This window comes from Helobdella robusta (genome assembly GCF_000326865.2).
Source record: "Helobdella robusta unplaced genomic scaffold HELROscaffold_61, whole genome shotgun sequence".
Classification (NCBI taxonomy): domain Eukaryota; kingdom Metazoa; phylum Annelida; class Clitellata; order Rhynchobdellida; family Glossiphoniidae; genus Helobdella; species Helobdella robusta.
The window spans coordinates 327,435-342,871 of NW_008705338.1; the positions used below are offsets into that span (position 1 = coordinate 327,435).

Consider the following 15,437-nt stretch of genomic DNA (forward strand, 5'->3'; position numbering starts at 1 on the left):
GGAAAATTGAATGAAAGATCTTCACATTAGGAATTTTTATAGATCTATCAAGGGCATTTGATCTAATAAACCATGAAAAACTGTTAAAAAACTCTATTCATACGGTATAAGAGGAGTAGCATATAGATGGTTTTCCTCTTACCTTGGAGAAAGAAAACAATATGTCTCAATCGAAACCTATGAATCAGAAAGGCTCCAGATTAACTGCGGAGTCCCACAAGGCTATATATTACGACCAATACTTTTTACTTTATTTATAAATGATTTATGCCATATAACTATATCAGCTAAATTTTTATTATTTGCCGATGACACGACTATATACTTTCATACTAAAGAACCTAACAAAGATTTAAATTCTATCAACAATGAAATTCAATCCATCGCCAATTGGTTTACCTTTAATGATTTAATAATAAATTATACAAAGTGCACATATATGATATTTGAACCAAGAATACTACCCAATTGTATCACAGACTTAAATATACAAATCAATGGTAATCCTATATATCGATCGAGCTCAACAAAATTTTTAGGTATCTTCAACGATAACTTATCCTGGGACTCGCACATTAATGTTATCTCCAAAAAAAATAAATAAAACAATAGGTATATTATATAAAATAAAAAATAAAATAAAAAATAAAATAAAAAATGTATTATTAGAATTATATTATACCCTTATTTATCCAAACCTAACGTATTGTAATTTGCTGTGGGGAAACAGACCAAATTTACACATGCAACATATTTCCGTTAGCCGAAACCATTTCATTCGTCTTTTTTTCAATCTTCATCCTCGCTGTCATATTTCTAATTATTACAATATTTTACAAATTTTGAATGTTAAAAATTTGTATACCACTTGTATACCTTAGCTCTTTTTATGTATAAATATGTACACTGTGAACTCCCGTTGTTTTTTAAACATTTCTTCAACTTAAGAAGCTCGATTCAAACTAAAGTATTAAGGAATGCATCAACTTTTTATCCCAGTTATTCTAGATTGAAAATAATAAATAATAGCTTAAAAATTTCTGGTCCAAAAGTTTGGGATGAAATTATTAACACAGAAATTAAAATATATATGTCAAAAACATTTATTTAAAAACAAAGTCAAAAAATTTTTGATTGAGCAAAAAACTTTTTTTTTAACTAGATATCAAAAAAGCAATCATATTTTGTATGTATGTGTGCGTGAGTGGGTGAGTGTGTGTGTCAGGTGTGTGTTGGGTGTGTTTGTGCTTCTATGTATCATAGTCACCTTTTCTTGAACAACATTTATTTACATTTATTATTTACTAGAACAAGAATTTCTTATCATTTGGCTAACTTATCATGTGTATACAGTTTTCATATGTTTCCATAAATGTTATTTTTAATGTGTAATTGTTGTAAATATACTTCATATTTAAATCATTATGAATATTTATAAGTATGTATGTATATGTGTATTCAGGCAGCGTGTTTTAGGAATATGAATTATGTTGGGCTTGGTTGGGTCTGCCGGGTTATTAACAATCTGGGAGATTCGATCAGGTTCGACGAAATATGTATGTGTGTGTGTGTTTGTGTTTGAGGGTGGGTATAGGTGCGTGAGTGCGTGTGTGTGTGTGTTTGTGTGTGTGCGTAAGTGCTTGCGTGAGAGTGTGTGTGGGTAAGTGTGCGTATGTGTGTTTAGGGTGAGTGTGTGTGCTTGGGTGAGTGTGTGTGTTTATGTGTGCGTGAGTGTGCGCGTGTCTGTGTGTGTGCATGTGTATGTGTAGATATGTGTATATATGTATATAAATATTGTATTCTAGGAGCGTTAACCAGGGTACAGCGGGGGTGTATATGGAGAGGCACATACCTATGTGTAAGATGTCCATGCACTCAGCTGTGCCCTGAGACATATGGTCACGCCCTATATGTGTATGGTGTGTGGCCATATTGGTTTATGTGTCTATTTATTTGAGTGTGTAAGTGAGCGTATGTTTGGTTTCCAGATCATTTCATTTCATTGATTCTGTTTCTTCAGTTCTGTATAGCAGTATTGTGATATGAATTGTAGTATGGTGCATGTTTATAAGTATGTGTGAGCGTGAGTTTATGTGTATGTATTTCATGACATTTCTGTTACATCTATAGTTAGAAATTTTAGTTAAGGGTGGCCTATCCACAAGTTTATCTTTTTTTGGTCATCTTTCCAGAATAAAAAATTTAAAAAAATACTGTTTAAGTCTAACAATATTTGTTTTTTTTTACATCGTTTAAATACTTTTAAACCATTTTTATTGATAGTTTTGTACATCATGTAAATACTTTAATTTTAATAAAGTCAAATAAATTCATATAAAATCAAAAACATTATCTTGTTTTTGTGTGAATTTTAATTATTTGTCGAAACCGTGAGTATTTAACGTTCGTGAGTCGACCGTTTAAATTTGAATTAAATTTAATACATTGAATATTATCAAAATCGAAATTTACTCATATTTCAACATTTTTTTATTTAATGTTCATTATTTTCAACTATTTGACAAGTAATGATCTAAAAAACTTATCTAAGAATTAACTTGTATTAAATTATTTTCAATTTGATATAAATAAATAATCAAGCGCTAGAAAATTCAAAATGGGCGGTGTCAATTTATTAAAAGTACATTAGGTTTGTAAACATGGACGATACCATAAAAGTATCTATCTCCGGTTTTACCGATTAATTTATTTATAACAATATAAAAATTATAAATTCAATCAATCTTCATTTATAACAATATAAATTGATCATTAGTATTATTTTTTAAATATTAATATTTCATTTTTACAATAAAATTTTTACCGATTTCTTTTCGTTTTCTAGATTCTAATTTAGTTTAGGAATGATGTGAGCCTCATTAATGAAATGATATGAAGTAAATGAAGTCCATCATCATCATGATTCGTGGGTGCTGGTAGAATGAATGAAGAAATCTTTATTTCAGAAAAATGAGGATCACTAACGAACTTATTATATATCTTCAAATTTTTTGATGCATCAAAAAAATGGCAATATTCATTTTTTAACGATTAAATACGGTTATATAAACCTTATAAATTAGCCTAAAACTTCACAAAATGATAAAAAAGAAATAAATTTTAATAAACGAGTTGAATGCAGATCGGCAGAGTCATTAAAATAACTTCGGAAAGGCCAAGATTTTTCTAATTATATCTCAGATTTTTCTAAAAATAAACCTAAATGCTCATGAATAATTAATTTTTTAAGAACTTGCCTCCAGAGGAAGCTTGCCCGTTGAAAAAAACTTCAATGTTAAAACGCCGGTAGGGCGCTTCCGGTTATATGATTCCATGAGTAAACCATAGACATCGCAAACGTAGAAATTGTTTAAAGTGTTGTATACATGGATATATATAATGAATATGGCAAGTCTCATATATATATATATATATTCATACATCGGTTAAATAAATTTTTGCAAAAATCTCTTGATCCATAGAACCAAAAAACGTCAATGAAAAATTAATTTTAAAAAACATTTAGCTTTTTATCTATGTTTAGAATATCGTCTAGTTTTTGATTATCATCATATCTTCCGTAGTTGAGTTATTACCAAATAAGAATTTCGCTTTGAAAAACTAGCAACATAAGTTGGTAATGTTTGATTGCTAACGTTGCTGGTGTTTTTCAGTTGCGTTGGGCTTTTATGATACTAATTCCCTAAATTACAAGTTGCACTGTTATTCCTCACTCTGCTCTGCAATGGATATTTTGATAATCAATCACAATCATTCATTCATATTAATTTGTCTTCTTTACGTTTTATTTTATTATTGTTATGAACGTGATTAGGGATGCACCGAAGTTCGGCTCCGGCCTCGGCCAAAATCCGACTTTTTTTAAATGCGGACTCGGCCGGATTTGGTGGCCGGATTTAAGGGTCTATCAACATTTAAAAATGTTATAAATAGAAAAAAATTTTTATTGAATTTAATTAATTTATGTCAATAAGTTAAAGGCTAAACATACATGACACATAATAACAACATCACTAATTGTGAGGTGAGCTGGACAATTTTCTTTATGCTATAACATGGGTTATGCTTAAATTAAAAGCTAATCTTTGTGTAAAAGAATTTGTGCACGTGTATATACTATATAATTGTATATGACGGATCATTTAGCTACATTATATATATATATATATATATATATATATAGAGAGAGAGAGAGAGATACATAAGCACATAATTTAAGAACATGGTATGTTAAAGGTTGGCTAGGTATACATGACACATAATTACAACATCACTAATTGTGCGGTGAGCTGAACTGAACAATTTTCTTTGTGCTTTAACAAGGGTTATGCAAATATGCATAAATTATAAGCTGATCTTTGTGTACAGAATTTGGCGTATCACACAGCTCTTCATATATTTGAATTAATTAATTATTTGCTTGGTGTTAATTTTTGATGTTGTAACAACATGTAGATAACTGTAAATGTATTTTTTCTAACGTATGTAAAATGGTAACTAAAATCCGGCCCCGGCCGGTTTTTGAATTTTAAATCCGGCCAAGTCCGGCCCCGGCCGGATTTAAAAAACCTGAATCCGGTGCATCCCTAAACGGGATATGTAAATTCATGAGAATGTATACCAAATGTATGACTGCTCATAATTACTGTAATAACAATAGCTGACAATCATTAATTTGAGTACCTTTTTTTTTGAATATATAATCATCTGAAGCTGAACCAAATTTCATAAACTTTCATGTTGTCTCTTGAATTTGCATTGTATATATAAAAAGTGGGAAAATGTCTGTTTTCAATTTTAATAATTTCTAGTTATTGATAAAAACCAGAATAAATTAATTACTAATCTGCCTATATATTGTATGCCATGAATATGAAATGGACTGTTTTTAGCAAACTGTGTTAATTTTACATTTAATCAGTGATAAAATAAATAATATTTAAATAAATTTTTTAAAATGTATTTTCAATAATTTTCTTTTAGCGATTAAAATAAGGATAGTTTTATATTTAAGTGCAAATCATTTACGTAAGTCATTGGCAACTAATTTGACAACAAAGAGACAAATATTTAAAAATATTTTATTAAAAATTGTAAATGAAATGATATCTTTTTTCCATAGAAACTTCCAATTGATATAGCATTATCTAAAGTTTGTCTCAAAAAAGTTATATTTTGTATGAAAAAATGAATTAGATAAAAAAATGAATTATTAAAACTGACAAATAATGTAAGGAAAGGGTTAAAACTGATAAGTTTACATTCTGAAATGAAAAAAGTTGATATAATGATGACTTGAAACTAGTTAATATATTGCTGCGGTAGATTAATGATCAAATATTTACAAATGTAGATGAGAATGCAATAATAAACTCTTGCAGAAAAAATACTGAATTTTTTTAATGAGGTTTTCCCATTGCATTCTCTTAATATCATTCTTTGGCTGTCTGAATTTAAATTTAACTTAATTAATATCAACACATATTATTTATACAACTTTGAGTTAACATTATCATTTAGTCATTAGTGCATTTATTATGTTACTAATATTATTTATTAATATTATTTATAATTGTTTGCTGATTATTATAATTATATTGCATAGTGTTATACTTTATAGCTAAAGTATAGTGTATAGTATAGTCTAAATTAAATTAACCAGTATAAAGTAACATTTTCATCTAAATAAGATGAGTGGCATTTTGTAATGGAACACACAGGCATTTTGATTTGGTTGAGAATCTGTGTCTGTCAAATCAAATACTAAGCAAATATTTTCTAATTAAAAGTGTATTATTGTTTTTAATATTATTTTAACAAGTTAAGAACTAAGATTCTCTAATAGTTTAATCTCAATGTCATGTCATGTGTACTTAGCTATTTATGTATGTATGTGTATTGTATATGTATGTATGTATGTGTAGGAATGTAAAATGTATAAAACGAAATGTATAAATGCAAAACATTATACTAATCCCTTTTCTTTTTAAAATGTACTAAATATAGTATATAATATATAAAATGCAATACGAAATCGAATTTAAAACAGCAAGCGAGACAAAAACTTTGCTAGCGATAATTTCAGATCAAACGATTAATCAAAGACGCTGACGAAGACAACAACGAAGCTTGATCCATAGAACAAAAAACAATTTTTGTAATAAATTAATTTTTATGCCATATCCATTATATCCATGGTTGTATTTTAGTAAATAGACCTCTTCTTCTGTCACTATAATAATATATGTCCATTAGATATATATAGAATCAAAATTTTTGTGACACAAAAATAGTATGACATAATCAAAAATTTGTGGGGTAAAAATTTGTTGCTGAATATTCGTTACAAACATTCCTTTCCATAAGTTCAATTTTAAAATTCTATTAGTAAATAAAATGTAAAGTGTGTCGGCTGCCTAGAAAAGTCTGGTCCCTCTTTTAAATTTAAAGGTTCCTTTTTTCATTGGTTTCAATTCATATTCATTATCTAATCGCAAATATAAATGCTGCATATTAATATTATTCAATTTATATTGATTATAATATTATAATTTTACAGCTTTTAATATATAAAGGCCTGGTGTTAATTTATTATTATTTTGTAAAAATTTATTTATAATTTTATTTAAGTTTAATTTATTAATAATTTAATCTTATTCTTAAAGTTAATGATTAACAAACAAAACTTAACAGTAACATAACATTACATAATAATAATCAAATAATACTAAATGACTAAATTAGCAATAACAATTAATGAATTAATAAATTAAAGAAGACTTATTTTATTAGTAAATTAAATAATTCTTAATTAGAGTTATCATTATGACATAATGATTATGATTATAAATTAAAAAAGTTCTGTTAATCCTTTTTGAGTTTAGTGTTTTAATTGGAGATCTGACCAAGCCAAAAACATCAGTACAGAACAGATGGTACATTGAGTACGTACAGATACACAGTAAAATGGGAGATAGGTACTCCTATGGTATCTCTATGTTTACAAACAATCATAATGTACTTTTAATAAATTGACACCGCCTATTTTGAATTATCTAGCGCTTAATTATTTATTTATATCAAATTGAAAATAATTTAATACAAGTTAATTCTTAGGTAAGTTTTTTGGATCATTGCTTGTCAAATAGTTGAAAATAATGAACATTAAATAAAAAAATGTTGAAATATGAGTAAATTTCTGTTTTGATAATAATCAATGTATTAAATTTAATTCAAATTTAAACAGTCGACTTATGAACGTTAAATACTCACGGTTTTGACAAATAATTAAAATTCACACAAAAACAAGATGATCATGCTTTTGATTTTATATGAATTTATTTGACTTTATTAAAATTAAAGTATTTACATGATGTACAAAACTAAAAATGTGTTAGTTCCGTTGAACGCGAAGAATATGTCGTCTATGTACCTGTTGTAATTCATGACATTGACAAATTTGTTATTTAGTGTTGTGTCAAGGAAGTCTAGGTACAGGTTTGTTAGGGTGGGGGAGTAAATCTTTCCCATGGCGCACCCATTTATTTGCAGGTATTGTTGTTAGTTGAATGTGAAATCATTATTTTGTAGGGTCAGGGTGAAGGCCTCAATTGTGAGGACATTAAATTTATTGTTCGGTATATATTTTCGTAATGCTTCCTTTGTTATTTCTATTGAGCATGAGTTGTTCATGTTTGTATAGAGGCTTGAGACGTTTGCAGTCACCATAGGAGTACCTATTTGTTGATCGTTGGTGAACACCGCCACAAAAAGCCATCCAAAGAAACGAGATTTCGTAATTCTTTAGGGGACCCGCATTGGCACGTCATTTGACTTGCTAGAAGGCTATGTCCCATAGCCCATGTTACGGCCTCCTCCTTTTCAACAAAATTTTTCTTCATTTCACTCAAAGGTACGCCGGCAACGGATGGAAAAGCCATTTTAAAAATGCAAAGCCTCGTTGTTTGAACTGCGGAGCAAACCAAAAAAAAAACCAAAGACTGTTTTTATTATTTTTATTATAAAAACATTTTTTAAATCATGTTAATAAATATAAATAAAAATCATTAAAAATAAAATTCATATTTACGTTTTATAATTCTATAATTATTAATTAATAAATAGAGTATTCGTGAGGTTTTTTTTTATTATAGAAACAATTTTGAAATTGTAATAATAAATATAAAAACAATTTAAAAACTGTAATAATAAATATATATCATAAATTAAATAATTATAATTGAAAATTACAACTCCTAAGGATTTTTTTATCATAGAAAAATTTTAAATCTAATCAATAAATAATTAAGCGTTAGTTAATTTTAAATGGGCAGAGTCATTTTATTTTAACATACATTAGGTTTGTTTGTAAACATGGACGATACCATAGGAGTACCTATCTCCCGTTTTACCCAGATACACGATACAGATTGACTAGACTTGTGCCTTGTACAGAACCATACAATTTTAAATTGCGGTAACTGCAATGCATCTGTAGATTAAAAAGTCAGTGGCGTAGGGACAAGTTCAGCAGGTTCGTTGAACCAGGGCCCCCGTGACTCAAGAGTCCCCAAATAATAAACAAAATTTGTGCAAAATTTTGTATAAAATTAATATTGTATTTGATATTTTTAATTAATTTAATATCTCTGATAAAACGTTAATGTAAGCTTTGTTTTGTTATATGTATAACTTCTAAATTATGTTCGCTTCTATGGTTCATAATTTTGTAGTTTTTGGTTCTTATCTTTAAATTCGTTTCATTATTGTCATTGTCAATTAATTTTTTTCATTTTGCAATTGTTTTACAACAGATGTTAGTATGTTATTTTAACTAATTCATCTGTTTTTTAGTGGAATTTCAGATCTTATTTTGCAAAAATAATGATTAAATTTTTGTTTGACAAGAGTTATTGCAATTTTTTGTATTTCATATTTTGCTTCTGTTTAGTTCAGAATTTAACTTCAGACTGTTAGTAGAAGTTGAATATGAAAAGAATTTATGCTTCTGTTCACGCAAAACGAGTGAGTAAAAACGTTTTTTCAAAAACTAATATCATACAAAATTGATACAAAAATTGAATAACAATCAGCAGAAATAAAGCAACAGTCAATAGAAATAAAACAAACGAGAGATCATAAGTTGCCAAATTCGAACAACAGTCGGCTGCGGTTGATGCCAAAATAATACAACATTGGAGAGAACTCAGGGAACAATTGGACGTCAAAGCTGAACAACAATCGGCCGTAATCAATGCAAAAATAGAAAATCAGATGATGAGAATGGAAGACATCACATCAAAAATTGAACAGAAATTTGATCAAAAGGTTATTGGGTTCGAACAGAAGTTATCTTGCGAAGTGGATAAACTTAAACAAGAACTGGAAGAAACTAAGAAAATAAACTCCACACCTGTAAGCCACCGGACCACAAAGACATTGAAAGTGTCAGCATTTGACGGAGAAACTTCTTGGAACATAAATAAAGCCCAGTTTGAAACAGCAGCAATGAATTTTGGCTGGAATATAAGAAAGAGGACAACGGCTCTTGTAGTAGCGTTACGAGGATTAGAGGCTGAAGATCTCCAAACGATTCCAGTCGAAAAATATTTCAACTATGATGTCCTGGTAAATGCGTTGATTTTACGTTACGGTGAAGAGCACATGAGGCAAATATATCGGTCCCAGTTAAGAAACTGGACACAGCGAAATGTAGAGTCAATACAGCAGCTGTCACAGGATATTGAACTGTTGACTCAGCTGTCATACCCCCACGTAAGACCCACAACACAGAGAACAAACTGCATTGGAAACGTTTGCAAAGGCTGTTCGAGATTCAGATCTTTGACAAACCTTTATACTAGCAGACTATTTTGAATTTTAATAAACTAAACGTTCACCAAAAAACTTTAGTGAGAAAAATTGAAAAAACTATTATCAATTTATTAAGCGCATTATAAAATTTCTCGAAAGCGCTCTCTATTATAAATGAAATCAGTGAAGGTCAATAAAGTACAAATCAATAAAGTATTTCTATGTAAAAATAAATATGTTTTTAAGTTTCTCTTAAAATCATCAAGCTTTAGTCCAGGCATTCTGAGCGATTACGGAAGACTGTTCCAGGCAATTGGTCTTGACACGGCAATATTTCTAGTTGCAGTTTGTAGTTGAGTTGTTGTCACTGCCAGTAGGTTGGCATAGTCTGATCTCAATTTTACATCTGTTGAAGAAGCTGGTTTTTTTAAGATTTTATTTGCTAGATATACTGGTAACAACCCGTTCAAAGCCTTATACATAGTCACACAAATCTTATAGTTGATTCTTTTTTTCACTGTTAGCCAATGTATGTCTCTTAAAATGAGTGTCACATGGTCATACTTTCTACGTCCAACAGTTATTTTTGCAACTCTATTCTGTATCGATTGAAGAAAAGCAATAGATCTCTCTGGTAATCCATTGAACAAGCTATTACAGTAGTCTAACCGTGAATAAACAAACGCATGAATTAGTGTTTGCATGGTTGTTTGATGTAAATATTTTCGAACGCGGTATAACTGGCAAAGCTGATAAGAACATGATTTGGATATGGTTTTTATATGATCTTTAAAAGATAATCTCGAGTCAAAAATACACCCTAAGTTTGTTGCATTTTCACAGAATTGTATTTCATTATTATCAATTTTGACTGAATTAATGTTAATTTTAGAAAGCTGTTGCCATGTACCGACAGGTAAAAATTGAGTTTTATCTTGATTCAATTTGAGACAATTTCTTGACATCCATGTACCTATTTTAGTCAAGCATTCAATGAGATTTTCAACTTTACTTTCAAACAGTTCTGGTTCACTGCTAACTATTATTTGGATATCATCAGCGTACGCATGATATGAAAATCCAAAGGATTTTATTACTTCATATACTTCAGCAGTGTACAGTACAAACAGAATAGGTCTCAGGACTGAGCCTTGTGGTACACCAGATGACATTGCTTCAATACCAGATAATTTGTTCCCGAAAAAAACCTGCTGAGTTCTGCCAAACAAGTACGAATTGAACCAATTAGCTACAACTCCAATAACTCCGTAATCATATTGTAGGCGATTCATCAGTATTTGATGGTCTACGCAATCAAAGGCAGCACTCATGTCCAAGAATGTAAGCAACGAAACATATTGTTTATCAATTGCATTAAACAACTCAGACATAACATACAGCAGTGCAGTTTCAGTTGAGTGATAACGTTTATATCCAGATTGAAATACTGGTATTAAACTATTTTTGTGTAGATGACTCAGTAGCTGACTGGCAACAACTCGTTCAATAACTTTAGAAACGAAGCAAATGTTTGATATGGGTCTGTAACTTTTCATTTCATTTCTATCATCTTTCATTTTCTTCAAGACAGGTGTAATAACTGCGTGCTTACATTTATTCGGAAATACTCCCTCTTGCAAACATAAGTTAACGAGGCTTGCGAGAAAAACAATAAAATTATCTATATGTTTTTTAAGCACATGAGTCGGAAAAACATCTAACATACAGGTTTTAGCCGGTAGATCAAACACAATTTTCTTTATGTCTAGTTCCTATATATATATATATATATATATATATATATATATATATATATATATATATATATATATATTAGGGTGTCCCAAAAATATGAAGTTTTAAAATATTGATGTCTCATTATATTATATTCATTAAATATGTCTGTATGGTAACAGTAATTTACCTGCCAAATTTTAGCCCATTTGGACAATGTTTAGAGGTTGTCGAAAGTTTCCGATTTTGGTGTTTGATCGTTCGCTACCAACTTTTGATACAGCGTTATATGATATGATTATAAATGTTTTATGATTTGTTTATACAAATTAAACAAAATATATAATTGTGAAAAAATATATAAATCTGCAATGCCTTTTATTTTTAATTTCAAAAATTAAGTCAAAAATGAATGAAAAACAAGATTTCATTGAATTTCAGTTCGCTTGAATATTAATTAATGCAAATAATTCAAATTTTAGCTAACAGTTCACGATTATATTCTGCAAAGTTTTTCTTATGCTGTTCAACTACTTGAAGCAAAAATTGTTTCTGCTCTGCGTCTTTGGTGATTGTTTCATTGAAATGTTGTACCAACGCTACTCCCCATTCTGCAGAGTCATTGATGCAAACCAGATTCCTTACAAACACTGCTGCAACTTGGAAAAAGAATATCTGACCAGTTTTCAACAGGTACATCAAGAAAATTGGCATCAATATTGGATGTTTTTAAAAATGTTTTTGACGTACGCAAATTGTCAAAACTTTGTGGTAGTGTTTTCATCAGATGTGGGCCTCGATCTGCTTGTATTATGCGGACAAGATCAGTTTTTTCTTTGTCAGACAGGAGAGATGAAAAAAGAGCAAGAGTTGCCAATTCTGGACTCATGTACCAAGAATGACGCAGCATCATTTTTAATCCAGTTGAACCAAGAATTGCATCGTCGTAGTCATGCAAACGCTATCATTTGCAGGTGCATCAGCAGTGGGCCTGCATGAAAACCATGACTGAAGATAAACACAAATGATAAACCGATTCAAACGTTGAATACCTTGTAATTCTCGAGCTGTTAAGTTAAAAATGGTTTTATTTACGGTGAATAATAGTTTAATTTTTAATGCGTAAATGGCTTTTGCCATCCATCGTGCCCTGTGCAGTGCACCAGGCTTGCGAATGGCTACATCAACCTGCAGCCCAACTATTTGTGCAGCAAGAAGTAGAAACTCTAAATAGTCATCTCGTGAATGTCTGACCTCAAGTTGACATTTGATGAATGCTTTAATTGCATCTGAAACAATTATCAAAGGGGTTGATCTGGCTTCTGGTGTGTGATTCATTTCTGTCCATTTTTCACGAAACCTTTTGAAAAATAAAATTTCTGGTCCAGTGAATGGTCCAAGACAAACATTGAATACATCGGCAAGCAACACTTCAAACATATGATGACGGCAAGCCATCCATAATAAATTACGTCCCATGGCTTTTTCTAGAAGAGTGCAAACTCCTTTGAGTTTTCCAGTATTGGAAGCTGTCGTGTCAAAGCAATAACCATTGATTCACACTTTCAAGATTTTATATGTTCATGAACTGCATCAGCAGCTGCTCGTCCTAATCCAGATGCTAACATTGGAACTCCAAGAAGTTTTGTAGTGCCATCAACAAGTGATGAGAGCAGGACAGGTAACCAATCTACGTTGACCAACCCAGTAACATAGCGAGTTGACTGGTTAAAAATATACATTTTTTGTGTTCTCTAATAAAGAGAATTTTCTTATGATCTCTCGTTTGTTTTATTTCTATTGACTGTTGCTTTATTTCTGCTGATTGTTATTCAATTTTTGTATCAATTTTGTATGATATTAGTTTTTGAAAAAACGTTTTTACTCACTCGTTTTGCGTGAACAGAAGCATAAATTCTTTTCATATTCAACTTTCTGTCTTTTTTCGTACGCTTTGCTCGTTTTGCTATACGATACAGAGATTTCATTTGTTTACCTTTGTTTTTAGTAAGCCACTCCTGCACTGATCTGTCCGAGCCAGTGCGACTTGACGTCTTGCATAGTTGTTCTGCACGAAAAATTGTATGGTCATCAACAGACTTTGATTTTTGCCATTGCTTGTATGCAGTTTTCTTTTCAGCTATTGCATTTTGTACACTGTCATTCCACCACCAAGTGTCCCGTTCATGCTGACGTTTTGTAGCAGTTTTCTCACAAACTGTAGTTGCAGCGTTCATTAAAATGGTTTTGTATGTACTCCAATCTGTACTGGCTTGTGATTGGTGGTCTAACTGTGTTGCGACAATCTGTTGAAATTTTTCTCGATGAATATTGCTTTCCAGCTTCCACGTTTTGATTCTCCGAGGCATTTGTTTAGACTTATATTTTGACAGTTCGACAACCAGGTCTGCCACAAGGAGTCACATGATTCGCCAGGTATAACTTTGACATTTTTTAAATAGTGTTGTTGGTTGACAGCGAAAAAATCAATTTGCGTGGCTGATGGTCCACTTTTGTATGTTATGAGATGTTCCAACCTCATTCTAAAATATGTGTTAAGTAAACAAAACCCGTAACTTTCAGCAAACTTAAGGATGCGGTTGCCATCTTCATTCCGTTCTCCATAGCCAAAACCGCCATGTACGTTGTCAAAACCATCTGTTTTCTCTCCAACGTGGCCATTGAGATCGCCTCCAATCAGGATTGTTTTAGATTTTGGTATTGTTGAGATGGTGTCAGAGAACACAGCACAGAAGTCATTTTTCTTCTCTTCTGATTCGCCTGTCTGTGGTGCATATGCAGAAAAAATAATCATTGTTTGCTTTTCTATGCGAAGCTTGATCCACATGAGACGTGAATAAGTCTTTTTAATATCTAGTACTTCTTGGGCTAGCGGTTTTCTGACAAATTCCAACACCATTTTTACCCGTCTTTTGACCATTTCAGAATAGTTTATCTTCTTTTTTGTCTGAGTTGACATGACAAACACCATTTGATTTCCATCGGGTTTCCTGAAGGCAGCAGATGTCAATCCTTCTACGCTCGAGCATTTCTGCGATTTCCATGCTGCGGCCAGTCAAACCTACCAAATTAATTGCTTATTTGCTGGAACTGGCTTGGTTTAATAACTGATATATTGATAACCCAGTTTTCTATTTAATTCAAAAATTGTTAAGAGTTGAGATAAGTGTACTATGATCGAGAAAATTTTTTGAAACAAGTACATGTAATTTATTTCATTCATCACAATACGTTATTGTACATATGAATGATCCTTATCAACAAACTTTTGTGAAGTAGAGTCAAACCTGTAAAACATTGGTATGGCGTTACAAGTTTAAAAAATTTAAAAATTCAGTTCACTTTTTGCCTCATCTAATTTTTTTACGATTCGTAAAAATTAATTAGAAAGCTACATATAAATAATTGTTATCTAAAAGCTTAGCATAAACAAAATAATTAAATAAAATTTTAAAAATAATTTTACGTAATTTTATGAATCTTTCATGTTAACTTTAAATCTTCTGTAAAAGATTGGTTAAGACTAAGTTAAATATAAAAAATAAAAGAATGTGCAAACCTACCAAATTAATTGCATTTTTGCTGGAACTGCCTTGGTTTAATAACTGATTTATTGATAACCCAGTTTTCTAATTAATTCAAAAATTGTTAAGAGTTGAGATAAGTGTACTATGATCGATAAAATTTAAAACCTACCAAATTAATAGCATTTTTGCTGGATCTGGCTTGGTTTAATAACTGATTTATTGATTACTCAGTTTTCTAATTAATTCAAAAATTGTTAAGAGTTGAGATAATTTTTTGAAACAAGTATATGTAATTTATTACATTCATCACAATACGTCATT

General features: G+C 30.4%; 2 protein-coding genes across 2 annotated transcripts; one reads left to right on the forward strand and one right to left on the reverse strand.

Moving 5' to 3' along the window:
• Positions 1–6,987: 6,987 nt before the first annotated feature.
• On the forward strand, positions 6,988–9,897 carry HELRODRAFT_180357 (hypothetical protein; the record flags this gene model as incomplete). The annotated part of the gene is made up of 3 exons (XM_009029672.1): positions 6,988–7,009; positions 8,835–8,836; positions 9,184–9,897. 3 exons carry the CDS (start codon positions 6,988–6,990, stop codon positions 9,895–9,897), a joined length of 738 nt encoding a protein of 245 aa, XP_009027920.1.
• Positions 9,898–12,187: 2,290 nt separating this feature from the next.
• On the reverse strand, positions 12,188–14,250 carry HELRODRAFT_180358 (hypothetical protein; the record flags this gene model as incomplete). The annotated part of the gene is made up of 3 exons (XM_009029673.1): positions 12,188–12,529; positions 12,757–13,097; positions 14,139–14,250. The coding sequence occupies 3 exons, from the start codon at positions 14,248–14,250 to the stop codon at positions 12,188–12,190; spliced, it is 795 nt and encodes a 264-aa protein (XP_009027921.1).
• Positions 14,251–15,437: the final 1,187 nt, after the last annotated feature.